Source organism: Anopheles arabiensis, chromosome 2, assembly GCF_016920715.1.
Source record: "Anopheles arabiensis isolate DONGOLA chromosome 2, AaraD3, whole genome shotgun sequence".
Lineage (NCBI taxonomy): Eukaryota > Metazoa > Arthropoda > Insecta > Diptera > Culicidae > Anopheles > Anopheles arabiensis.
The window spans coordinates 59,320,755-59,347,307 of record NC_053517.1 but is presented as its reverse complement, the minus strand read 5'-3'; the positions used below and the strand labels follow the sequence as shown (position 1 = coordinate 59,347,307).

General features: G+C 40.1%; 2 protein-coding genes and 2 long non-coding RNA genes across 9 annotated transcripts; 3 read left to right on the top strand and 1 right to left on the bottom strand.

The window, feature by feature from the left end:
- Positions 1–5,816: 5,816 nt before the first annotated feature.
- On the bottom strand, positions 5,817–9,094 carry LOC120896609. 2 transcript variants are annotated; one of them, XR_005738443.1, is made up of 4 exons: positions 8,630–9,094; positions 8,460–8,567; positions 8,243–8,398; positions 5,817–6,110 (listed from the first exon to the last, which is right to left on the bottom strand). It is a non-coding gene; the product is annotated as an uncharacterized LOC120896609 (long non-coding RNA). The 2 variants fall into 2 exon arrangements; XR_005738442.1 differs by lacking the exon at positions 5,817–6,110 and adding an exon at positions 6,429–6,503.
- LOC120896607 lies at positions 6,408–8,249 on the top strand. 2 transcript variants are annotated; one of them, XM_040300852.1, is made up of 3 exons: positions 6,408–6,509; positions 6,666–6,976; positions 7,047–8,249. In XM_040300852.1, the coding sequence occupies exons 2-3, from the start codon at positions 6,799–6,801 to the stop codon at positions 8,045–8,047; spliced, it is 1,179 nt and encodes a 392-aa protein (XP_040156786.1). In that variant the 5' UTR covers positions 6,408–6,509; positions 6,666–6,798; the 3' UTR covers positions 8,048–8,249. The 2 variants fall into 2 exon arrangements, with proteins under 2 accessions (XP_040156786.1, XP_040156785.1); XM_040300851.1 differs by having other exon boundaries at positions 6,503–6,976.
- Positions 9,095–17,483: 8,389 nt separating the features above from the next.
- Positions 17,484–18,440, top strand: LOC120897173. 2 transcript variants are annotated; one of them, XR_005738505.1, is made up of 3 exons: positions 17,484–17,922; positions 17,983–18,086; positions 18,165–18,440. It is a non-coding gene; the product is annotated as an uncharacterized LOC120897173 (long non-coding RNA). The 2 variants fall into 2 exon arrangements; XR_005738506.1 differs by having other exon boundaries at positions 17,485–17,922; positions 17,989–18,086.
- A 420-nt stretch (positions 18,441–18,860) lies between these two features.
- Positions 18,861–25,456, top strand: LOC120897172. Of its 3 annotated transcripts, XM_040301834.1 has the most exons (4): positions 18,861–18,997; positions 19,063–23,980; positions 24,050–25,067; positions 25,300–25,456. In XM_040301834.1, the coding sequence occupies exon 2, from the start codon at positions 21,379–21,381 to the stop codon at positions 22,453–22,455; it is 1,077 nt and encodes a 358-aa protein (XP_040157768.1). In that variant the 5' UTR covers positions 18,861–18,997; positions 19,063–21,378; the 3' UTR covers positions 22,456–23,980; positions 24,050–25,067; positions 25,300–25,456. The 3 variants fall into 3 exon arrangements, with proteins under 3 accessions (XP_040157768.1, XP_040157770.1, XP_040157771.1); XM_040301836.1 differs by having other exon boundaries at positions 18,861–23,980; XM_040301837.1 differs by lacking the exon at positions 18,861–18,997 and having other exon boundaries at positions 23,611–23,980.
- Positions 25,457–26,553: the final 1,097 nt, after the last annotated feature.

Below are 26,553 nucleotides of genomic sequence, written 5' to 3'. Positions count from 1 at the left end.
GGTTTCCTGGCGGTTTACACTCGATGATCGGATCCTGAGGGGATACGGGCACGATACAACAATCCCAAGTAACAAAGCAATAATGGAATATTTGTTTTTTTTGTTGAATAACTAAGTTTGTCGGGCCAGCTAGTAAAATTATAAAAACTTTAAAAACGAAAAAGTCGATTGGTACTGACCTTATAAGTAACAACGCACTAAAACATTTACCAAGAAAAGGAATCATTTTGTTATGCTTTATCTTAAATAGCTGCTTAAAATTAAACTACTATCCCGAAAATTGGAAAATAGCGAAAATCATTCCCATAGCAAAACCAAAAAAGGACCCCAAGATTCCGGCAAATTACAGACCGATAAGCATACTAAGCTGTATGGGTAAAATTTTCGAAAAGATCATATTAAAAAAGCTAGATTCTCATACCAAGTCTCATAACATCATCCCTTCTTTCCAATTTGGATTTCAAGCCAATTTTGCCACCACTCATCAATTAAATAGACTCGCTAACACTATAACATCGAATCGAAATATTAAAAAATCTACAGGACTAGTTACACTTGATCTAGAAAAGGCATTTGACACAGTATGGCACGATGGACTAATATTCAAATTGATCAGCAACAATTTTCCCCCCAAATTAATTCTTCTCATTAAATCCTTCTTGTCGAATCGATCTGGCTCCGTTCATCTTCATTCTTATCATTCTGAACCCTTTAAACCACTTGCCGGCCTGCCCCAAGGCAGTGTGCTGACCCCAATACTTTTTAATATATTTACAAGCGATATACCTAAAATGAAAGGAGTCAAGAAATACGCCTTTGCTGATGATTTTGCTATCAGCTCATCTACAGTGGCCAGCAATATAAAGTGGCCACTACTTACAATTTTACATTTTTTCCATTTTTTCCGTGAAAAATGAAGTTATTGTACTGCTTTATTTTTTGAAACAATGTTCGTGATATGCTTAAGAATGCGCAGTACCATAACATGACAAAAATGAGAAGTTTGCTTCAAGAAAAAATATTTTTTCCAAAATTGATCAAAATCACTGTGCCAAAATCCAAAATCTGTCCAAATATCAGTTTTTCAACAATCTAACGATATATTTGTATGTTCTTGATCATATTGAAGCCAATTGGCTATGTTAGATTGCTGTAGCTCGAGCGAGGAAGTTGAAGGACGCCACATCTAACGGGCAGTAAATTACGAAAATTGCAATGTGATAGCTAGGGGGTGTTTATCTTTAGGAGTAGCGTAAAAACTGGTGTGAATCGAAAGTACAACTATAGCTGATATCTTTTTTAACATTACTTCATCAATACTTTGGGATATTTCTTTTAAAAAAATGGGGTTTGAAAACTAAAAACATGTTCCTACAGGCTAACATCTCAACACACACAATCAATACAAAAGACATTTCTCAACTAGTATCGTATGAAACACCTTGCATGTCCTCCATGAAGTCTAAATCTTGGTTCCATTGAGAATTTGATTGAGATTCTATGTGCGAAGGTGGATAAAACTGGTGTCACAAACAAATAAATTGAAATTTAAAGCTCTTGATAACGCTTGAGAAGAACCAGATGCAAAAACTAGTTGCAGAACTAGATAACCCTTTAAAAATTAGAAAAAATTACGCCAAAGATCATCGAACATGTAAAGAATGCAAGAAGAACGCATATAAATTATAAGTTTGGTGATATATTTGTTCAGAAAAATATTTTCTGTAGAATGAATAAAGTGGGCACTTTATTTTGGCACAGTGATTTTGTTCAATTTTGGAAAAAATATTTTTTCTTGAAGCAAACTTCTCATTTTTGTCATGTTATGGTACTGCGCATTCTTAAGCATATCACGAACAATGTTTCAAAAAATAAAGCAGTACAATAACTTCATTTTTCACGGAAAAAATGTAAAAAATGTAAAATTGTAAGTAGTGGCCACTTTATATTGCCGGCCACTGTAGTTCCAATCCCGATAGCATATTGTGTAGCCTCAACAAAGGCATACGAAAATATGTGACCTTCTGTGAGCAGTGGAAACTAAAAATTAACGATGGAAAAACGGAAGCAATATATTTCACGAGGATTTTTTGCCGAAGCGCAAGAAATCTCCCAAATAGTTCACTTATGATAAATAATAACGAAATTCCTTGGAATAACACCTTAAAATATTTAGGAATAGTATTAGATAAAAAGCTTACATTTCAAAAACACATTGAAGAAAAATTAGTTAGCGGCACAAATGCGATTAGAATTCTTTACCCATTTATTAATAGAAACTCTAAATTGAATTTACAAAATAAACTTCTTATGTACAAATCGTTATACAAATCGTGCAAAAACACATATAAAGAAAATGCAGATATTTCAAAACAAATTCTTAAAACGAATACTAAATCTCCCGCCTTGGTACAGTACAAGCATTATTCATAGAAAAGCAAAAATTGACAGGATTAGCGAGTTTATAGAAAAAATCAATATTAATTATCGTTCTAAATGCACAAATAGTGGCATACATACGCTACAAAACCTCATCTAAAATGATACTTCTATTTGAAAATACTACCGTTTTTTCTCTTTCTCCCTAATTGCAAATCCCAATATGAATTAGTTCCCGTAGTATAGTTTGTAAAAGAATAAGTTAGTACATAGTTAAGAAAATATAGCCAATTTAAGAGGTTTTTTTGTATTTTTTCCTCCATCAATACGTCAAATTCATTTAACATCAGGAATAGCGTCCACAATGCCAAGTGCAATAAAAATCAACGAAATATCGCGTAATGGAAACTCCGGTACCGATGTAAAATACTAAATTGTAATTCAGGATTAATGAACATCTAAGAAATAAATACAAATGAATGAATGAATGTATTGGTTCCGGCAGTTCTATGATATCCGTAGGTTGAGGTGGTTCTGCTTGGTTTATAGTATGGTGTGATGGTTCCGAGTGGTCTGTGGACAGCGAAGAGTGTGGTAGTCCTGGTTGATCAGTAGTATGAGTTTGGTGCGATGGTTCCGGATGTTCTGTGGTCTGTGAATAGTGTGATGGTCCCGGCCGATCGGTAGTATGGCTAAGGTGCGATGGTTCCTGCTGTTCTACAGCCTTGCAATGATGTGATGGCCCCGGTTGATTCAACTCCTAGCGTTTGTCTGCAGAGGATTGCTTGATTCCAACGCATATGCTATCGTCGAATATGGCAGTTATCTCTCGCACATTTGTGATACCTGCAATACGCTCTTCTAATTCGCTTAGTGTATTAAATGTCGGCTTTCCACCTCCGGTGTCCTGCATTTCTTTTTTATTGTAGCCGAGCTTTTTCTTCACGATCGACTTTTTTTCAATCCATATCTGCAAAAAAAACGATGAATTTTGAATAATTAAATGGGTTTTGTATTTTCATTAATCAGCAACATACTAGTGATGGGCGGGTCGACCCGAACCTATCAGGTCGGAGCCATCCGTAAGCGACCCGGAGTTGTTCGGGTCGACCCGAAAGGTACAAGTAGATTCAGTGGGTGCAACGACTCCGGTAGGTGCGAGAAAGCATAAGCGACTCCGACCCGTTGGTGCAGCGAGTTCGGGTCGGGTCGGGTCGGATTGAACCTATCTTGATTCGACCCGACTCGAACTGCACCAACGGGTCGGAGTCGCTTATGCTTTCTCGCACCTACTGATCTTTCGGGTCGACCCGAACTCATTGCACCCGCGGGTCGGAATCGATTTCAGCTGGCTCGCACCCGACTCCGGGTCGGGTCGTGAAATGAATCGTATGACCCAACACTACAACATACCCTTTTCCAAGCTGCTCCTTCCTAACTGCTGGGCCTAATGAATTGAGTTCCAAAGCTACCATTTTCCAAAATCCTGTAGGATTGGAACCCGCACCCTTAGCTTGCTCTGGATTTCGCTCCATTAGTTCCACCAGTTTTTCCAGCTGACATTTTGTCGAACGAGTTTTCCTGAAATGTTATAAACATTGAATTCATCGATAAAAAAGATATTTTTTCAACTTGTACTTACTCTTTTCCTTCTTTATGGTCATTCATAGTTGTGCTATCACTTCAAATATCGTTTAATTAGTGTTCAGAAGAAGATATAATTTTTGTTTTCTAAATTAATACACTACTTCTATACCGATCACGCGTTAGGCCCGTGTCTGTGCTCCATCGGATGCGATTTTATCGGAAGGCCTGTCAAAATTTTATATGGGATTTGACAGATAACGTCGGACATGCGATTTCGTCGTACGACGGAATCGCACGTCCGACGTTATCTGTCAAATGCCATATAAAATTTTGACAGGCCTTCCGATAAAATCGCATCCGATGGAGCACAGACACGGGCCTTACCGACGACTTTTTTGACAGACAATCAGCACTACGAGCTAATCAGAGGACGAACGCGTCAAATTTTGATATATTTTTTTGATAAACTATTCCAGTGTCCTAATAAAAATGAAATTGGTTTGATCTGGTAAGAGCAAAATCGAAAAAAATTATTGATTGCTTTGCTGTATTAACTAGCTTTAAACCAATTTTTATTTCAAGAATTATAAACTGCAAACTTGAACATTTTGGAAAATAAAACATTTGACTCAAATTTCTTCGGATAAGCCCACCGTGCTGAAATACCGATCGAGTAGATTTGGCACCTGTCAAATGGGCTTTCCCAGTCAGACAAATCGGACTTAACTTACCCCTATCTTACCGCTAAATTACCGGTAATTTAAGAGTAATTCAATGGTAAATTAGCAGTCGTTAATTTACCCATTCGAGCAGTTTTGACAGATCCTATTCCTTCCTCTATTTTATTTTTATTTTTGTCGGCCAAATTGTTTATAAATAATACGAAATGTATTATATTACAGTTGAATGATTTTATTCAATCATTGTCCTTAACTTATACAAACGATTACAATGTATTTTTTTAAGCAAACTCGACTTGAACAGCCGCTTTACCCGGAGAAGGTGGTGCACAAATAGCACTAATAAATGCAATTCCTCGGCTGTTTTTACAGTTTACACTTTTAAACACACCGCCGATGTCTTCTTCCTCTTAAAAATCATTAAAACAATACTCTTTTTGTTCTAATTTACATCTTTTCACTGACAACAAACGACAACACTTCGTACCGCTAAATTGCTCTTAAAGTACTGTTATGACAGACACAAAACTGCTCGAATGGGTAAATTAACAGAAGGCTGTCTGACTGGGTTGTTTATTTGGGTTTGTTTACGAATGAGCACACTAGTTGGAACGAAAAGCAACTCAAAGCTATTTTTTACGTTAAAATGTGTTTTTTTTTTATATTTTAAATGTTGTACCTTTCGTGGGCGTGCTATATTTTACATCGCCTACGACATGCGTGCGTCCACAAGACGTGGATTATGCGATAAACTAATAGTGTGTGTGCAGGCTCTGAATGGTTTCTGACCATCGTCATTCTGGCCCCGAAATCAGCTTCTCCGAGTCGCCAGTCGAAAACCGATTCGTCGTAAGGCTCAAAGCCGTACGGAGCTGTTCTGAGCCGTGTTGAGCCGTTCGGAGCAACTAGTCTGCAGCCAAAACTGGCACCGGATGGCTCCGCCCAGGCTGCAAATGACGGTCCGAAAGACCAAAACGCCTAGTTTATACTGCATGGTTAGCGGTTTGACTAGCTATTTATGCATTTTCGTAGCAAAATAAGAAGAAAAAATCAAAATAAATGTTTTATTTTGAGTTTACATTCAATAATAAACGCTTTACGACTACATTCAGTTATATTTTCTTCAATTTTCAAAATGTGTATCGAACAAAACCCTAAGGCGAGCTTCGATAGTGTTTCTTCTTCTGGATGTTTTTCTTGATTATGGTGGTATTTTTCGCAGCAGTCGTGTTGTTTTCAATTGTCATGTCAAAAACGTACCAATTGCCAAAACAACAACAACAATCCTAAAAGCAGCGGTGATTATTAAACAGATTTTATGCCAGAAGTTTTATTTTGTGAACATTTGCTAAGTGTTAATAATGGATAAAAGGTTTTCCAAGCGGATAAAGTATAATTCGTACCTGTACCGCCACCGTGATCGTTTGGAACAAGAAGAATTGAATGGAAAAGATGCCGGTTCTTCTGAAATTTCCAATAGTATGGGATTGATTGTGTAATTGTATATTAGCACATTCATTTGATATATATTTATTGCTAATTACAGTAGTTCAACGCGAGTCAAATAGCTTAGAAGATTATGAGACATTTGCACCTGATGATGAAATCATTAGAGGAACTGTCGAGTCTGATGAAGCTGCATATGAATCAGAAACTGATGGTGATGTTGTTGATTATTTCATTGAAAATTCGGATGATGACATTGAACCAGGAACATCCGATGAACCATACTCTGCAGAAGGCGCTATACGCGACTGGGCCATATCAACAAACCAAACTTATGGCTCAGTTGCTAAAGTAATGGAGATCGTTCGGAATGTGAGCTCTTGTAAGCTGCCTAAGGATGCACGAACTTTGCTGAAGGTAAAACGAAATATTTCGACCGATATACAGATAGTTGAAGGAGGACAGTATTGGCATCGTAAATTGCAAGAATGTCTTTCCAAGCAGCTAAGATATGTATTCAGAACAGTGACCGTGTTTTGTGATGATGATAAATTCAATGATAACTATTTACAGTGGCATATCTCTGGATCCTGACGTCAAACTTGAGCTGAATGTGTCTATAGATGGTTTACCCTTATTCAAAAGTAATAACCTACAGTTCTGGGCTATATTAATTAATGTCCATGACAAACCAGAAATTCCAGTTATGGTTGTTTCAATTTATTGTGGAATTACAAAACCCGCTAGTATTGAGCATTTTCTTAAACCGTTTGTCGAAGACTTAAATCTTTTAATGAAAAATGGAGTAGAAGTCGACGGTAGGAGGGTGAACTTTAAAATACGTGCTATAATTGCCGATTCACCAGCTCGAGCCTTCATCAAAGGTAAACAAAAACAAAATACTGTTTAAAACATTTATCATTAAATATAAATTAAAAAAATTATAATTTACAGGGGTTGCCAACTTTAATTCGTTCGCAGGCTGTTTAAAATGCACCACCGAAGGGATCAAACTGCAAGGAAGGGTTACATTTCTCGATTGCAACGCATCAGAACGAACGGATGAAGCCTTTCGGAAACAAATGTACGGCGATCATCACAAAATTGATTCGCCATTACTGTTATTAGATAACTTTGATATCATCCTTCAAATAATTGTTAGTGATCAGTTGCATTTAATTGACTTAGGCGTAACAAAACGATTTTTGATAGGCTTGATTGAAGGTAAATTTGGCTTTAAAAAAAGACTTTCTCCTTCTACACTTGCACAATTATCTGGAATGTTGATGAACATACAATTGTCAGCAGAGATTCATCGAAAATTCCGCTCATTTAAAGATTTGCGTCATTGGAAAGGATCAGAATTTTCATCGTTTTTATTTTATGCAAGTGTTGTATGTTTCAAGAGCGTGATGAGTTCTGAGCAGCATAAACACTTTATGTTATATTTTTGCGCTATAACATTGTTTTCATCAGATGTCTACAAAGAACATTGGCCACTTGCTAATAATTTGCTTCAATTATTTGTAAAAAAGTATGCAGATATTTACGGACCTCAATTCGTTTCAAGTAATATTCACAATCTGCTACACGTTTACAAAGAAGTGAAACATTTTGGTCCACTATATACGTTATCATCCTATAAGTTCGAAAATCTACTACAGCAAATGAAACTTCTATTGCGCAATGGGTACAAGTGCTTAGAGCAAGTAATCAACAGATTGTTAGAACAGGACGAATATTATGTCCATAAAAAGAAAGATAGCTTCAATTATCCTTTCATTCATCAAAGGGGTAATATTATCACTCTTCATATCCGAGAAGCATTCTGCTTAAAATATGGACAAAGAAATGGATGGTTTTTAACCAAATCCGGATATGTTTGCCAATATATAAACGCAGTCTCACACATCAAAAACAACCAAACAAACTTTAAGATAACGGCAAAAGATTAATCAATACATCAAACAGTTTTGATTATCATTTTGATTCAAGAATTATGCATATGCATCGGGGCAATCTCAGTAATTTAGAGAAAAACGATATTTCTATTGATTTGGATGATGTAAAATGTAAATTAATTGGAATGGAATGGAATGAAAAATAAACATAAATAACGTTATGTAACATTGTATCTTGTAATCACTTACGTTTTGTTGACTTCTGGCAGGAAGGCATTGGAATATTTTGTTCGATATTAGTACTGCAATCCAAATGCTCAATAGAATTACATGATAAGTCATGTAGCAACTGAGGGTGAAGGTTTAACGTTGAGCTTTCTTCGCCTGTGGAACTCGTTTGTAAAACTATTGAACAGAAGATATTGCATAATATTTTCAGAATTCTGTAGACAAAGTTCACACTTACATTCTGGCTGCAATAAAGTTGATGATATGTTCTTAGTTATGTTTCCTTTCTTGTGTATTATTTGACTCATGGTGCTTGTAGACGAAGTTTCGCTGCTGGCTGTATATTCTGCATGTCATGAAAAACATTATTTAATTTCATATACATCGAGAAAAAGAAATTGCTCTTACCTCTTTGGGTTGACGCAATCACGAATTTTCCATTTTTTTTTTGTCAGCATCAATTTTGGTCGCTTCACGCCTGCAGCGTATTGTTGTTCCATTTTTGCCTCTTTATATTGCGCTATTGTTGTTGTGACATACGCAGAGCAGCGTATCATCTAACACTAACGCCGGAGAAATGAACAACTTCACGAAAAATGGCAGGTTCGAAACCAATCTACAAGCAGTCTGATAATCCCATAATATCTCGAAGCAACCAGCAATCTAGAAAGATCCAATGCAAATGGCGCACACAGTGTGTAGCGTCCTGCGATGACGTCAAAGAAAAAGGCGCAAAGAAACAGATCGAAAAACAGTGTTGCCGATGAGTACAGGCCTTCAAGAACAGAAACAGTGGTCTTTTTTTTAATTGTTTGGCAACACTGTTTACTTTCAATATCATCGTTTTACATAGAACCAAAAAAAACATCGCACGTGGGTTTCATACCGGTCTAAAATGGTGTTATTAAGTCGTCTTTCGGCGGTCTTTTGGTGACCCGATAGACCACCGAAAGACGTCTTTTATTCTGTCATTTGCAGCCTGGGCGGTGTTTCACGGTTCCAAACGGCTTCAACGGCACCGAAGGATACCAACTATCAACTCTATGCTTTTTTGAATGGTTCAGGACAGCTGCGGATAGTTCCGGGTGGTTTCAACGGTTCCGATGGCTCCGGTTGCCGCCTAGCGGATGCGGACGTTTCCGAGCTTGGAATGAAGTCTTTCTGACCCACCCTCTGTAATAACGAAATCATTCTCAAACGCTTGTCGGTTTTATTTCAATTTGATAATAAACCAATAGGTAACAGTCGTGCATTAAAATGCAGTGAAAATTATAAAGTTGGAGTGCTATGATTGTCGGAAACGCTGGCTATTTGCATTAAAAAGTTGCAAATATGATCTTAAAAATCGTCTGCAATATTTGAGCTGCCTATCTGTTGTTCTTCTTTTGCTTGGCGTTACGTCTTAGGCTGGCATGTCGGCCAATATAGGCTTTCGAGACTTATGTCGTACCACGCAGTCGGATAGTCAGTCCTTGCTACGGAGTATCTTAGGCTCATATCTGTCGTGATTTTCGCTCATTTTTACAATTTTATTTTTCCGTTTGCACTTGCCGATCTTTCCTCTACGCAATTAATCACAAGACCGCCTGAACTCCTCCTGTCAGATTCCGCATGCCGCGTTTTTTGTTTTCGTTCGATTCTCTCTCGGTCTCTTTCCTTTTGTTTGGTCTCTCTCTCTCTCTCTCTCTCTCTCTCTCTCTCTCTCTCTCTCTCTTTCGCCTTATTTCAAATCTCTATGCGCTGCCCGTTAGGTAATACAGTTCCCTCCCGTCTCCTATTTTCTGACCTTTCCGCGACGCTTGGATATTTAATTCCTGCTATACGCCTCTCAACTCCTACAGTACCCTCGACGTGCATGTTGATAACTGTACCACAACTGTTCCGTCTGTATTGTTTGTTAAAGTATTGTTTTTAAGGTAGCATTGAAATTAACAAGCAAAACTCTTTCCCTTACTTTTAAGTTATTTTTAAGTCATCAAGCTTAACAGGGCAGCACCGTAGTTCAGTCATCATCACGGTCGCCTTAATAACATGCCTTTCGTGGAATCAAATCTAATTTGGGGAACGTCTTGCGTAGTAAGAATAGACTATCCAGCAGCGTGACTCTGAATTAGTCTCGAGAGTCTTTATTGGCTGGTATATCCACGAGGAACGTAACGCCAAGTAGAAGAAGTATTTACTTGTCATCATAACGTATTTTAGTAAAAAGTTGTTAATTACTTAATAACGCCAATTATTTCAATTTTAATATTTTACATTAAGTTTTTTGTGTACTTGAGACATTTTTTTTACATAAAACTCTTGAGAAATATTTAATACTTTGTTTAACATACATTACATATTTCAATACAAGATTATTACTCTAAATCAGAATCTGATTCACGAGGAATGTGCGCTCTGCGCGCTTATCAACTGCTTCAAAGCAGTTGGTAATCATATCGATCGATATAGACTATTTTTCTCGTTCGCGATACAAATTACCGACTTTTTTAACGAATGCTCGACTTTTTACCAACTGTTGCTAAGGCAGTCATGACAGTTGCTTCCACCGTTTTATCGGTCGACAAATTTGCCGCTTTGCGATACCAATCCGGCATGTTTGTTATTATATTGGTCGATATATTTATCGACTGGTCCCGCAGTGCATTTGCGAGGGTGCGCGAGGGCTCGCACGCCATACAAGTTCACTGCTCCAGAGCCCTCGCATTAAAGAGCTTGCGAGCCTTGGAAGTGTCATATGAGCGAGACAGCTGTATGTCAAGTGTATGGCTATCTCTATCGGGCAAGAAAAAAGCTCCGAAATGCAACGGTGTTGGTGGACAAAATTTAAATGGCCAAAAATTTTGACCACACACACTCTCTCTCCCGGTGCCTTCCCCTGTCCTCTCTTCCTTCAGGCCCCTTCCTCTTATTTGCGCGCGCCGCTCGCTTGTGTGCGATAGCTCATCAGCTGGTACTGGTATATGGTAGGGTTGTAGTTGTATCTTGAATTGGCGATTGGTTCATATATATGTAGTGTATTTGGTTTTACCTGTGAACTTGACGATGCGAGAGCCGATCAATTCTGGTGTTGAAGCAATATTTGTGCTATGCTGGTGGTTGCCGTTCCGTGCCGTTTCTGATGTGGCCATTTGATCGCCATGTCGATCAACGGCTATGAAGCCAATTTCAAACGAGCGAAGGTAAAGGAATAGTTCCGTACCGGATTTTTTTTATCATGTCTGATACTCCAATACTGATCTCGACCCGATGTAAGCTGGTTTTATCGGCCGTATGAGATAATGTACTCATGTGTTAAAAAATGTCACATTTTTTTCTTTCCTGATTTTCCCGAAAATTGACCCATATTTCAATACCATTTAACTATTTTAATTGATTCCTCATACAATGCATGAAAAGAGGTAAACTGGTTTCGCCGATTCATTCATCTCCGCTCCCAACCATTCATCACCCGAACCACCCACAACCTCATCATTCCATCCACATGCAACGACATTTCCCTCTTATTTAACAGCAAAGGTCTCAACCGAAGCTTCTACCGACTGCTGCTTTCCATTTTCCTGTTTCTTCTTCTTCTATTTGCCGTATCCATCTATCTGGTCATGCCAGCCAATGCAAGCTTTTGCGTCTTTTTAGTACCACACATCCGGCTGGGCAGTCCTTACTACGACGGGACCGTCTATATGAGGCTTGAACCTATGACATGCCTGATATTATCATCCTCATCCAGTGGCGGATCTAACGGTAGGCGGACTAGGCGGTCGCCTGGGGCCCCGCCGATTAAGGGACCCCGTAGATCGCCATTCTATAGTATGCCGTATGGACAGAGTACTAGCGACAAGGGCCCCCGGAAGGATGGACGTTGGGGCCCCGAGGCTGGCGAATCAATTTTAGAGCCTGTGACTGATGATTGTAGGGCCCCCCGACGGCGTTTAAATTCCCAACAGCCAGTTTAATGCCGCTAACACCCCCCTCCTCCCGGCCCACCATTTACCATTTACAGGGGGCCTCAATTCGTCTTACCGGCTAGGGCCCCCGATACCCTTAATCCGCCACTGTATGTATCCTTTATTTACAACCCTTACATCTGAAATGCATCCAGTTCATTTTTATTTCCGTGTCCGCATAAAAAATTACACAAAATGTGCGACAAAACAACGCATAAACGTCGTTCAACAGCTCTTTTGTTTATTTCTTTTAAAACATGATTATAAAGCCACCTACATAAGGAAGAAGAAGAAGAAAGCCACATACAAAAACACATGCGGTAAATCCAAATGGTGAACCATTACATTTGTCGTGTTCGGGGGTGTGTGGCCGATTGTTCCATGCTCAATGTGCCGGTGTCTCGGAATCCACGTTAAGTGAATTGTTGGCAGATTGTGGTCTGTGCTGGCTGTGCAAACAATGTGACGCCTTACGAAAATCGAAAAAGCCTGTATTGTTTCCCGAGATTGAGGCCGCCTTGGTCAATTCAATGGATGGCATTTTCACGTATCTTGGAAACGCCATTAATTCGATAAGAGCGGATCTGCTTCTTCGTTTTAAGCAGGATCTATTTAGTGAGAGTGTCTCGTTTGATTCCACGGCAAATTCGGCACGGCAACAACCCGCGCCGCAAGGGCCACCATAAGCTGGAAAGTTACTAATCTTTTATCTCTTTTCTTTTCGTTTCTTCCAGCTTTCTTTTTCTCTTCTCTCATCTATTTTCAGCTTTCTTCTATCTCTTTCTCCTTTTTCTTGTTTCCTCTATCCAAATTTCGTTTCAGGAGAACTGCCTCACGGGCTTGGAGTGGTGACCAACGATGCAGACCCCCCATTGCCCACCCGAAGCGTGGGCGATAGGACCAAAGAGACCGTGCAATCGCACACACGACTCCGCATGAAGTAATACGCACCACAAGCGTACCGGCCGAGTTGGGTGAGTCGGAGAGGGGGATGGAATATGCTCACTCTTCGTTAAAAAAAAAAAAAAGGTCGGTGTACGTTCCAGCAAGCGCGGTGAAGCGCTCTCTCTTCGGCCACTTGGCCTCCGTCTCTCGTGTTCCGTGAGTTTGTCGATTACCAAAATCGTCATCTCCCTGCAGTGTCAGTTAACGACACGCTCACAGATGAGTCGGCCAAAAATGTCGATAGTGCAAGCAACACCAACACCGTTAAATCTATCGTTGCCCGACTGGACCCGACAGACAAAGAGAACGAAATTTTCAGGCGAGGGGTAGGTAGAAACACGCGGTGGGGGCCCGGCCCAAGATCGGATCCAAAGTCCGTTGTTTTGGGCTCGAAATTAAAAATGGCGGATGGAGCGCTACCACGGAGAGAATGCGCTCTCTTGCTTGCCTTTAACCCAAGCGGCATCGCTGAGAGAGAATTGAGCTTTTCCCGTTGTTTCCCCCCCTGACATACCCACGAACGGTGTGTTTGTTTCTACGCGATGCGTTATTCTCTGTTGTTGTTGTTGCCTTTAACGCTGTTACCGCAAGAGCTTGAAGCAAGAAGCGTTTCACACCATCACCGTCTCACCCAGACTTTGGTGTTGTGATGCGTTTATTTGTACCCCCGCCCCTATGTTCTTCTTACCCGTACCGCGCCCCCTACATATTCTGACTTAGAATTCAAAGCAAAGCGAGATGGTTTAACTGAATTTGGAAAATATGAGTGATGGATATTTCATAACGATTCAGATCACATATTTTAAAACAAAATTAACAAAAACTTGTACTAAAATTTTATGAAAAAATTAAAGGTTTCCGCCATCGGTATAATGATATAAAAATAATTATATTAACAACTTATATATAGTATATTATGTATATTATAATATCATATACCATATGAATAAATGTATATATAAGTATATATATATATATATATATATATATATATATATATATATATATCTATATATATCGTATATTATTAGTATATAGTAATATATAGTATTAGTAGTAGTATATAGTATTAGTATATTATGTATATTATAATATCATATACCATATGAATAAATGTATATATGAGTATATATATATATATATATATATATATATATATATATATATATATATATATATATATATATATATATATATATATATATATTTCTATATTTATATTTATATATGTATGTGTGTTTATATATATGTATTTATATATGTTTTTTTTAAACAAACCTACATGTTACTATTAAAAAAAACCTTATCTTGAAGAATTGAAAAAGGAACAGAGTAAATTGTCTGTTTTACTTCATAACATTCATATAGGGATAACAAAAAAATTATCAAATAATTACACACGTGCATGAACATGGTTACTAGTTAGGTTATCGTTGTACATAAATGTAATAAAATACATTTTAATCATTATTAAGTTTATTATTATCTTTCTGATTATTTCAAAAAACACTGATGTTTGTTTTAACTTAAACCGCTTTGAAAATATCAACATATATGATACAATTAGAACTCGCTAATTGCATTTATATCATACGTCTACAAAAAAATAGATTTTGTTTATTAGAAAGACATTTTGTAACACGACTAATGTCTGCGTATTTTGTCATGTTTGTTATTTTATACAAACTGGATAAACTGACTTTTTCTCATATTTATGTGAACAACTCGGAGTTTTTGTATTCAATTGAAAAAGCAGACTTGCTATTGGCGAGGTTTGAATGTATTTCACTTCGTCACATGACAGCTCGCATATCTGTCAAGTCAGAAACGTAAACAAACACGGACAACCGCCCGTAAAGATTGTGTGCAGAATAATCGTAAAATTTTATGTGAAAACTCGGGAAAAGGTAAGTGTTCTGTGCATATTTCAGTGAATAAACTATCTTTTAATGTTTGAACACATTATTCCACAGGAAAAATATCATATCATCCCGAAATTTAGTAACATTCGTCCGAGTATGATCGAGCAGCTGTGTGTGTGTGTGTATGCCGACGAAATACGACGCCGGTAAGATGAAATGTTTTACTTTTTCACTTTTACTTTACTTTTTCACTTTATTTTTGAATGAATTGTAAAAATAATGCAGATTTAATGATATTGATCTTTGTTACAGTTTCTACAACAATCACTAAAGCCGGCTGTGATCGTGATCGGCACATTCTCAACTGGACCAACACACCGGTCGTTGTGTATCTTCAAGCAAACCAACGTTTCCATACACCACAAAATAGCATGGAAAGGAAAGTATTATAAAATAATGTCATATTTGAAAGCATTCTAATCTTTCATTGTTATTTTTCCACTGCAAACAGGACATTGGATCACCGCATCGACAAGTGGTTTTTATGTGCAAGTGTTGTTAAGAAGTGTGTTGTACGGTGTATTATGTGTTTTACTTTATTTGTATCGTTTTGCAAGTGGTACAGTTAGTGCGTTTAATCGTTGTGCTACTGCTAACGAAAAAACGATCCGAGCATTAGAAGCGGCAACAATACATGTGCCTGACGCAGAGACAACAACGCCGTCGGCATCAGTTGATACCATCCAAAGTGATGGTTGAAATCGTATATAAACGTGTAAAACCATATATTGGGGCATGTAAGTATTGAATAATAGTTAAATAAAATACATTTTATCGTTGTACTGGACAATGTGCATCGAAATTTTAAAAAAGTGTGTGTGTTTTTGTTTACATCCGAATACAGAACCCACAGCGTTATACTGTGGTTCGAGCACTCGCTAAGTAACGCTTGAGCTTTGAGCTTTCATTGAGCTTACATAGAATGTTACACGCTACCTGCTCACTAAGGACTGCTATCGAGCAGTGTTATGAGCAGGTAGCGAGCAGTAACGCCTCCATACAAAAATCGCGAAACGTAACGCTCCAATGCTATTTGGGAACATACACGAGGCGCTCTCGCTGTAAAGAACGCTCGCTCGCGCTGTCCCTACTAGCAATGAGAATGAAAAAGTGTGCAACTTTCAGGCGAGGGGCATATAGAAGCATGGGGAGACGGTTGGAAATACGCGGAATTGCTCGGAGGCGCGAGCGTGTTTTGGTTTCTACACAGTTTTTGCACTCACACAATTACACATGTGTGAATGTGTGCGTTCACTTTCAGCCTGCGCACTCAGTTTGGTTTTCTCGCAGCGGCATGCGGGTATCGGTGTCTCGCTCGCACTAGTGCAGCGAGTGTTCCTCTGTGCGCTCCCCTTCTTGCCACCACACGAAATCGTCAGTTCAGCTCAAGCGTTCGCCGTGAAAGGCTGCGCGCGTGTTAGCCTAAGTCCCGGGCGATCGAAGTTTCGCTAAGTGTTGAAGTGTTGTGCACATTGAAATGAAGCTGCGCTTTTCTTTCACCATTAAACTGAAATGTGTGATTTGCGCTGCTTTATTTCAAAGTTTTTTGCTGTTTTGAACATCAACTACGGGATGTACGCAGTTAGACGGCTATTTAAAATACGACGATTTTTTTATATAATGAATGTGTGTGGTTTGAAGCAAGATTGTGTGAAGCAATGTATTTAAATGTGCTTTTATTTGCAATAAATGTGATAAAATGTAAACCAAGTTTGATGTGTTCAAGTTTTTTTTTTGATTCGGGTGCATCAAGTCCGAATGAAGGGAAGCGCACAGCGCGCTACGAAAGAAACGAGCGGGAGGGGATGTCAGTCCAGCGCAGCGCAATTCGCTGGAATCAAGTGGGAGGGGGTACCAGTTCAGCGCAGCGCAAGCCGAAAGAAACGGGAAGGAAGGGGTATGAGGAAAATACGATGAAACAGCGCGAGCGAGCGTTATTTACAGCGAGAGCGCCTCGTGTATTTTAAAGGCAAGCAAGAGAGCGCATTCTCTCCGTGGTAGCGCTCCATCCGCCATTTTTAATTTCGAGCCCAAAACAACGGACTTTGGATCCGATCTTGGGCCGGGCCCCCACCGCGTGTTTCTACCTACCTTTCGCCTGAAAATTTCGTTCTCTTTGTCTGTCGGGGTTTCATCGTATTTTCCTCATACCCCTTCCTTCCCGTTTCTTTCGGCTTGCGCAGCGCTGAACTGGTACCCCCTCCCACTTGATTCCAGCGAATTGCGCTGCGCTGGACTGACACCCCCTCCCGCTCGTTTCTTTCGTAGCGCGCTGTGCGCTTTGCTTCACACGGACTTGGTGCACCCGAATCAAAACAAAAACTTAAACACAACAAACTCGGTTTATATTTTATCCCTCCCAAGTAGCAGAGCCGAAGTTGTTGAGGGGTTTTTCTGTGTGCCAAAGCGAGAGGCCCTGTCTTCTCTCTCTAGATTTTGGACGGCAAACCGCCGCCCGTGTACCCAAGTAGCAGAGCCGAAGTTGTTGAGAGGTTTTTCTGTGAGCCAAAGCGAGAGGCCCTGTCTTCTCTCTCTAGATTTTGGACGGCAAACCGCCGCCCGTGCAGAGGTGTGTGCGTGTGACGAAAAATTATGGATGAAATACGGGGGAAGCGGGGTCTGAAGTTTTTCGTTCGTCACACACACATGCATTTACCAGCGGATATCGCTGGACCGAGTCTACCCATCTCTCTCGATCCACCATGATTTTTCTGCTATCGCGCTCATCCGGGTGTTAGGAATCCTCAGTCTGTCCAGAACTTTCGTTGTGGAAGGATGTACTGAAGTGAGGTGCGATTTCTTGTGCGACGTACTTTGCTCATTTACGTTTTGTGCCGTGTTCCTTCTTCCTCAGTTATGGAATGATTTATCCTAGCAAATTGTTGAGGTAAGTTTCTGGCTGTGTGCTTGTGCAGGTACATTCAACTAACCCTTGGCGTCTAAAAAGTTACAGGTGTGTGCGCTATTTATCATTGACTACCTGCTAGCCTCGTCAACAATCTTCAAAGTGAGCGACGGAAAGAAAACGTTTTCCAGTTTTAAAATATTAAGGTAAGTTTTGATCTAATCCTCTGCTCTAAACTCTCCATAGTAACACATACTACATACATTCATTATTGCTTCATTCAGCCCCCGGTGAGGACGTCATTACTTAACAGAAGCCGGTTCAACACGCGCAGCTCCTGTTCATGACGTCATCACGAAACTGAAGCCAGCTGAACACGCGCAGCACGGATGGTACCCCGAGCGCGGTAGGAGGAAGGAAGAACGAGAGGAGGAAGAACGGTAAATTTGGAAGGGGGTAAGCGTTCTGCCGTCTACACAGCGGGAGTATCCCAAAACACATGTGGTAAGGGAGAGGGATATTATTCAATAAACAGCATGCGAATGTGTGCATAAAGCAAATGTGAACAGCCTCATCATTTCTATAAGCAATCCGAAAAAGGGGGTGGAGCAAATACATTGGTATGCGTGAGCGGCTGAAGAAACCAGAACGTTTAGATGTGTGCGTGACGGATGGTTCGGGCGCCTGTGGCGAAGCTCTCGACAAGCCTGCAAACGAGAGCTTTGTGGAGAGCTTTGTAGGGAGCTCAGATTACACAGGCCGCCGTCGGTTTTTGCGTCCTTGGGTAGAGGTGTGTGGGTGTGACGAAAAAATATGGATGAAAAAGGGGGGAAGCGGGGTCTGAAGTCTTTCGTTCGTCACACACACATGCATCTACCAGCGGATTGCGCTGGACCGAGTCTACCCATCTCTCTCGATCTACCATCATTTTTCTGCTATCGCGCTCATCTGGGACTTGCAAAATTCTCTCGCAGTACAAATCGATTACGCCAGCGCAGTGCGTTCTCTCAATACATTTTTCTCCTCAAATCTGAGCAAGTGCTGTCAAAATAGTGAAGCCATTTCGAAAGGACAAACACAAGTGAAAAGTAAAAGTGGTTTTATCAAGTGAAGCTAGGTAAATTTGTTTTGTGTCAGCATTGTAACATTACAAATAGACTTACATTAATTTGTTTAATACAGCAAAACATGAATAACTTGGATAACATGGAAAACATGGACTACATGGATGCGTCTCTGGAGGCATCTAAGCAATCCGGGCAATATTATCGCCAGATGCAAATGCGCTCTGCACAACTGGTGTTAGAAGAAGAAGCAGAAACCAGCCGGGCTAATGTGCAGATTGGTAAGTATAATTTTGTGAAACACTTGTTTGTGGTGATGTGGGGTTGTGAAAGTGATAGTGAATGTGAATATATAATTAATTTTGTCTTAACATCAAGTGATTGGAATGTTGTGTTGTTGTTACGTTGTGAATGTGTTTATCAATTTAATCTCAGAGTGAAATGTCCGGGTATGTATGGTGTTTTTTCGCAACTTTAACAAAAAATAGTTAAGCATTCTGAACCAAAACTAAGCGTATCTTTAATTGAACTGTGGTGCAGTGTGGTGTTAAAAACAAATTTTGGATTTATTCTGGATAATCGGAACAAAAAAGCGATTGCGTAGTACTGTCGATATCTCGTACGTGTCATGGTCATGACATGCCCGTCATGGGTTCAAAGCTAGAATGGGCCGTCCTACCGTGGCAAAGAGAAATTATAAAAATATTTTGTTTTGGCTATAATGCATTTTGCGTACTGAGATAGTGTTGGAAAAGGGTAAGGATAAAGGGTTCAAGCATCGTATGGACCGTCACCTTTGGCTCGATAGTTGGCTTCATTTCATAGTTCATTTAAAAAGCATGCGTTTGTATGAAAAACCAGATTTTCGCATAAATCGCATGGCTTGACGAGAATAATTTCAGAACATTTTTGTATGGAAAAACGTGCCAACTAAAAAGCAAATATTCAATAGTTGGCAGGGAAACAATGTTCAACCAGTGAGTGCAAACTGTTGTAGTGGGTACAGGCAGGCCTTGACCGATAGCGGTTGTTGTGCCAAAGAAAAAAAAAATATATATAAGATAAGGTTGATTGTAACAATACAAATATCGTCACACAGTTTAAGTGAAGAATCACATTTTGCAAGGAAAAACAATGCTTAACATTTTTTCCTCTATGTTTATTTTTATGTTTATGTGATTGTAGTCTGTGCATTGATGCAAGTGTTTTGTAAAAAATGTGCTTATAAATCTGTAGGTGTGCCGATACCTTTTCGCAGAACTGACCAATCTGTGAATACAAAATAACTCTTAGATTTCAAATCTACGAAAAGGTACATCAGGCGTAACCAACGGCTGGAAACGTAATTAGTAAAATAAAAGGTTTATAAACATTTTAGCTACTGAACCACAACCGCAAGCAGTTGTGGAGGATCCATTCGAAGTGTCGAACATTTTCGAAGCTGGTGTAGAGGGTGGCACAATCGATATTTCTGGTGACGAGGATGATGACGAGGATGGTCACGAGGATGGTGAAGGTGCTAATAAAGCATCTAAAACCCCGGGTTTGATTTGCACGCGCATTCACTGGAAGAATGTTTTAGATATTGGGCTTTGAAGACCAATGCGGCTCATTCTTCCGTTAATTTGTTGCTTCATATTATTCGTGAGCGGACAAATTTGTTACTCCCTAAGGACGCACGGACGTTGTTGAGAACAAGCACGGCGCCCAAAACAATATTAAACGTCGCGGGGGGGCAGTTTTGGTATAATGGCCTTGGACCGTGTCTTGAAAAAGCATTCAGGTGAGAATATGTTAAAATAATATAGTTTTTTTTATATAGTATATATATAAAGTAGTTTTATAGATTTATTAAGGCATAAGGAGTCACAGCCGGTTTAGTGGTATATGCTCATCATTAGTTCAAGCCCCCTATGGATTGTGCATAACCCGTCCCGTCCCCTCTCCCCTTCACCCCTATCAATGATACGTGAGTCTGATTATCCTGCTATGAGTTACAGATACCCAAACCCATTATTGGCACAGACACGTCGGTTTGTCGGTGCTTACAGGGCCACTACGCTTTTACCGCCAAAGAAGGCAGGCACAATATTTCACACTTCCTCTATCTTTATAGTTTAACTAATATTTGATATGTGTAATTTTTTTTTTTATTTTAGAAAACAGAGGATAATACCCGGCACAAAACTACCTATCATTTTGAATATTGATGGAGTGCCTTTGCACAAAAGTAGTCGAACGGCATTTTGGCCAATTTTGGCCAAAGTACACAAAATGTCTCACATTAAACCTATGACGGTGGCAATATTTTGTGGGACAAAAAAGCCTGATTCACTGGAGGAATACCTTCGTCCGTTGGTAAATGATTTTAATCAAATCATTGACAACGGAGTACTTGCTGGCGCTCCTCCCACTTTGGTGAAAATTGAAGTTCATGCAATTGTGGCTGATTCCCCAGCACGTGCATTTCTTAAAGGTAATGACAAAAATGAAGCTTGTTTCACATTGTTTTAATACTTTGTTCCTAGGTGTGGTGTCACACGTAGGGCATCACGGCTGCTTGAAATGCACGGCAGTTGGATATTATCATCCAACATCAAGAACAACGTGCTTTCCATCAACCAGAGCTGCTCCGAGGACGGACTTAGAATTCCGTGCGGGTGTTTATAAGGAACACATAAAAGAAAAAACCCCACTATTAGAATTGAAGAAATACAATATGGTAAAACAAATGCCGGTGAATGATGACCTGCATCTTTTCTACTTAGGTATACAACGCCGGCATTTGCAAGGGAAGGTGTACGGATTGTGGGGGTCGGAAAAGTGGGCTGCAGAAATGGTTGAACAAATTTCGTTGCATTTGGTAAGCATAGTTTTGCCATCGGAGATCCATCGCAAACTACGCAAGTTGGACGATTTGAAGTTTTGGAAAGGCTCTGAGTACAGTTCTTTCCTACATTATGCTGCTCCTGTCGTTTTGAGAGGCAGAGTTAGCGAAAATGAATACAACCACTATATGCTTTTCAATTGCGCTACAAAATTCCTTTGCTCAAGAACGTTTAAAAACCAATGGACAAGCGCTGGATATTTGCTTGAACAATTTGTTGCCGACTATGATAAAATTTACGGGGAAGGGTACGTGAGCAGTAATGTTCATAATTTGCTACATGCTACAGAGGAAGTAATGGACCTTGGAACTCTTTATGAAACATCGACATTCGATTTTGAAAATGCGCTTCAAGGTAAGACACGCATGCTAAGAAGTGGTTACAAAAATCTGGAGCAAGTCATAAATCGGCTGTCCGAGTTAGACTATTTAACTGCTCCAGAACCAATGAAATTTTTTTATGACATCGAAATTCACGGTACTAACGTAACAGTTCTCATGAACAATTATGTATTGAAGAAAGGAAATAGAGATGGTTGGTTTCTTTCCACAGGACAAGAAGTTATCCAATATTGTTCGGCAGCGAAGGTATCTTCTACTGTGCGTATTACTGGAAAAAACTGATTGGCAGAAAGAAAGAAGCCTTCATCTTCCCGCTTTCTTCAACATACCTTTTCACATTTGAATGCAACGTAAATGAAATTGCTAGAACCATGGTCGAGCTAAGTCCATCAGAAGTGTTTTGTAAACTTGTGGCCATTCCGTTAAATGAAGATGGAGACACTTTTTTTCACACCTTTAATACACACCCTTCCCGACATAGACAACATTTGAACAACGGTAAGTTTTGTTTGTAATAAAAATAAATATTGTTTATTTAGTGCGCGTCTGATATTATTCATTTCATAATTTTTATTAATTAATTCATAAAAAAGCCTGGCCATAATTGATAAATAATAATTCAAAAATGCAACTAATTAATAAGAAATAGAACAGCTTGGCCTAGTTACTTCATAATTGTTCATAAATAAAACTATGAAAAAAATTAAAATAATTATTATGGCCTATTAAAATTAAAATAATTATTAATAAATAATGATGGCCTGGCCATTATTAGTTCATAAGATTTCATAACTAAAACTAATTAAAGTAAAAATAACTTGTTATGGTCTGGCCGTTTTGAATTGCAAAAGATCACATTTTGTTGTTAGTAATTAATCTTAAATAACTTATTCTAATTTATTATTCTATTTATTATTTACATTTTCTTTGCCAATTTTAACATGTGGAGCTGGTTTTCTCGCACCAGTTAATGTGGTCCTCCGCATGGCATTATGGTTTTTTTTGACAAAAAATGTTTCTACATCTTCATCTTCCAGATTGCCAAGATCCTTGAATAGTTCCAACACATTATTCAATTCCTTCAAACTTATCTTCTTACCTCTGCCGCTCCAAGAACACTTAGCGAATAATTTTTTTGAAAAAACAACATCGATTGCGCGATGTAAAATGTAATTCGTTCTACTGTCTGCTGCTTTTCGTAAAATAAACATTTTTACGTTTTCTCGAAACTGTTCATCGACTCCTAAAAGAGCATCGAACCCTTCAAGATCACTTTCGTTGTCCAGTGGATGAAAAACAAATTTATGTACACTACTTTGCCTCGGAGGGCCAATGGCTCCCGATTGAACCGCATGCTGAACAAATTGGTACAATGAATTAAGGGTACGAAGTATTATGCGATTGTCCACCGTTTGACTAGCAGGCGATTCAACTGGAGCCGGGAGCGGTTCAACTGAAGACACGTCATTAGCATTTGGGATATCATCGATCTGCCAACTTTCTTCTATAATTGATGATACATCAATATCATCGCAACGCTCCGCTAGTGATGATGTCATTGTAGACGGTATTTTGTTTTGTGATGATGTTGAAATAATTCCTGAATCTATGTCTTTTTCCGATTCAACGCCTACTAACGAGGAATTCACTGGCGCAGGAGTTTTCCGCTCGATGGGTACTGGAGTAAAGGGCTTCATATCGAAAGGCACAACATCAATCAGTTGCGGTGAACTGATATTTTTTAATGCTGGCAGAGGAGCACACGAATTATATATGGAAGCGGCATTTGACGATGAAGGTTTTTTCGGTAAGGGTTTGGAACGTTTCTTTCGCGATTGGTCCCCATCACCTGACTTGTTTCTGTTTTTATCTACAGTTCTCTTTCCAGGTTGTAAAGCAGTTTCTGATGGCACAAGTGCTCCAAACGACGACGGAAGCATTGGAGGAACCAGCGATATTTGGGATGTTCCAGCCGTACCAGGCACTTCACTAGAGCACGGTAGTGGTCCGTCTGCTACGAAAGGAAACGGAGACAATGAAGGTAGAGGTGTCGTCGGTGATGTCACTTTTCCTCCGGATGGTTTCAAAAACTTCGACGGCACCCCCTTCGTACTTGACGACAACGGAACTAGCGGTGGGGGAAACGTTGTGCTTATCGTTTTAAACGCACCTGCTGGCAACACACGTGCTGGTAGAAATTTTGGCGGCAGCGTCGTCGATGGTCCAGCCATTCCGGAATGCAACGGAGTTACCGGAGGACGCAGCACAATCGACGATAAAATCTTTGCACTTGTCGTCGGGTGCTCACCGGTACGCGGCGAAGGAAGCGGTTTCGATGGATCTGCCGCCTTCGTCGGCAGCGGAGACGAATGAGCCGGGAACGTGAAGCGTACCGTTTTAAGCGCACTTGTTGGCAACACACGTGCTGGTGGAAATTTTGGCGGCAGCGTCGTCGATGGGCCAGCCATTCCGGAATGCAACGGAGTTACCGGAGGACGCAGCACAATCGACGATAAAATCTTTGCACTTGTCGTCGGGTGCTCACCGGTACGCGGCGAAGGAAGCGGTTTCGATGGATCTGCCGCCTTCGTCGGCAGCGGAGACGAATGAGCCGGGAACGTGAAGCGTACCGTTTTAAGCGCACTTGCTGGCAACACACGTGCTGGTGGAAATTTTGGCGGCAGCGTCGTCGATTGTCCAGCCATTCCGGAATGCAACGGAGTTACCGGAGGACGCACCACAATCGACGATAAAATCTTTGCACTTGTCTTCGGGTGCACAGCGGTATGCGGCAAAGGAAGCGGCTCTGATGGCTCTGCCACCCCAGCCGACAATGGAGACAAAACAGCAGGGATTGATACCCTTGATGTAGCCATACTTGGCGGATCCGTCATGTAAGTAGCTGTTTGAATCTTATTCTGCTAAAACGTAATGATATACAATGTTTCTATTAGAAGATATAAACCAAGCATGTAAAGCAATGTAATCACTTAAAATGTTGTTATTAATATCCATTTTAACTCAAATTAGGAACAAGTTCACTTTCAACTTGTTTAACTTAACAACGAACAAATTCACTTTCACTGGATAATCAGATCAACTTTGTTTATGGTTATTTCATTACAGATAGACGAAAAAAGCCGGACGCGTGAAATTAAAAGCCAAACTCAGTCAAAATTCAAAACACAGCGCAGCGAAAATGCCGCTAAACAAGAAGAGTGCCAAAATGTGTATGAAAAAAAAACAACCTGTTTGCGGAGAGAGAGAAATACACTGTCCGCTTGAGTGCAAACAAAGCTGTCCTTTTCTTTCCTCTGTCATCCGAAATATGTGTGCGTGAGCACAGAGCGCGTGGAGCATGCATTAGTGTGCGTGTAACCACCCAGATCAAACGCTTGAATGTGTGCGTGACGAATGATTCGGGCGCCTGTGGCGAGGCTCTCGACACGACTGCAAACGAGAGCTTTGTGGAGAGCTTTGTAGGGAGCTCTGATTACACAGGCCGCCGTCGGTTTTTGCGTCCTTGGGCTACTAGCAATGAGAATGAAAAAGTGTGCAACTTTCAGGCGAGGGGCATGTAGAAGCATGGGGAGACGGTTGGAAATACGCGGAATTACGCGGAGGCGCGAGCGTGTTTTGGTTTCTACACAGTTTTTGCACTCACACAATTACACATGTGTGAATGTGTGCGTTCACTTTCAGCCTGCGCGCTCAGTTAGGTTTTCTCGCAGCGGCATGCGGGTATCGGTGTCTCACTCGCACTAGTGCAGCGAGTGTTCCTCTGTGCGCTCCCCTTCTTGCCACCACACGAAATCGTCAGTTCAGCTCAAGCGTTCGCCGTGAAAGGCTGCGCGCGTGTTAGCCTAAGTCCCGGGCGATCGAAGTTTCGCTAAGTGTTGAAGTGTTGTGCACATTGAAATGAAGCTGCGCTTTTTTTATCATTTATCCTAAATGTGTGATTTGCGTTGCTTCATTTTAATATTTGTTTGCTTTATTGAACATCAACAACGGTATCCATGCAGTTAGGCGACTATTTTAAATACGGCGATTTTTTTTATATAAATAATGTGTGTGATTTTGTGGCAAGATTGTGTGAAGCTATGTGTGAAAATGCCCCTTTATTTGCAATAAAAGTGATAAAATATAAACCAAGTTTGATGTGTTCAAGTTTTTGTTTTGATTCGGGTGCACCAAGTCCGTGTGAAGCAAAGCGCACAGCGCGCTACGAAAGAAACGAGCGGGAGGGAGTGTCAGTCCAGCGCAGCGCAATTCGCTGGAATCAAGTGGGAGGGGGTACCAGTTCAGCGCTGCGCAAGCCGAAAGAAACGGGAAGGAAGGGGTATGAGGAAAATACGATGAAACAGCGCGAGCGAGTGTTCT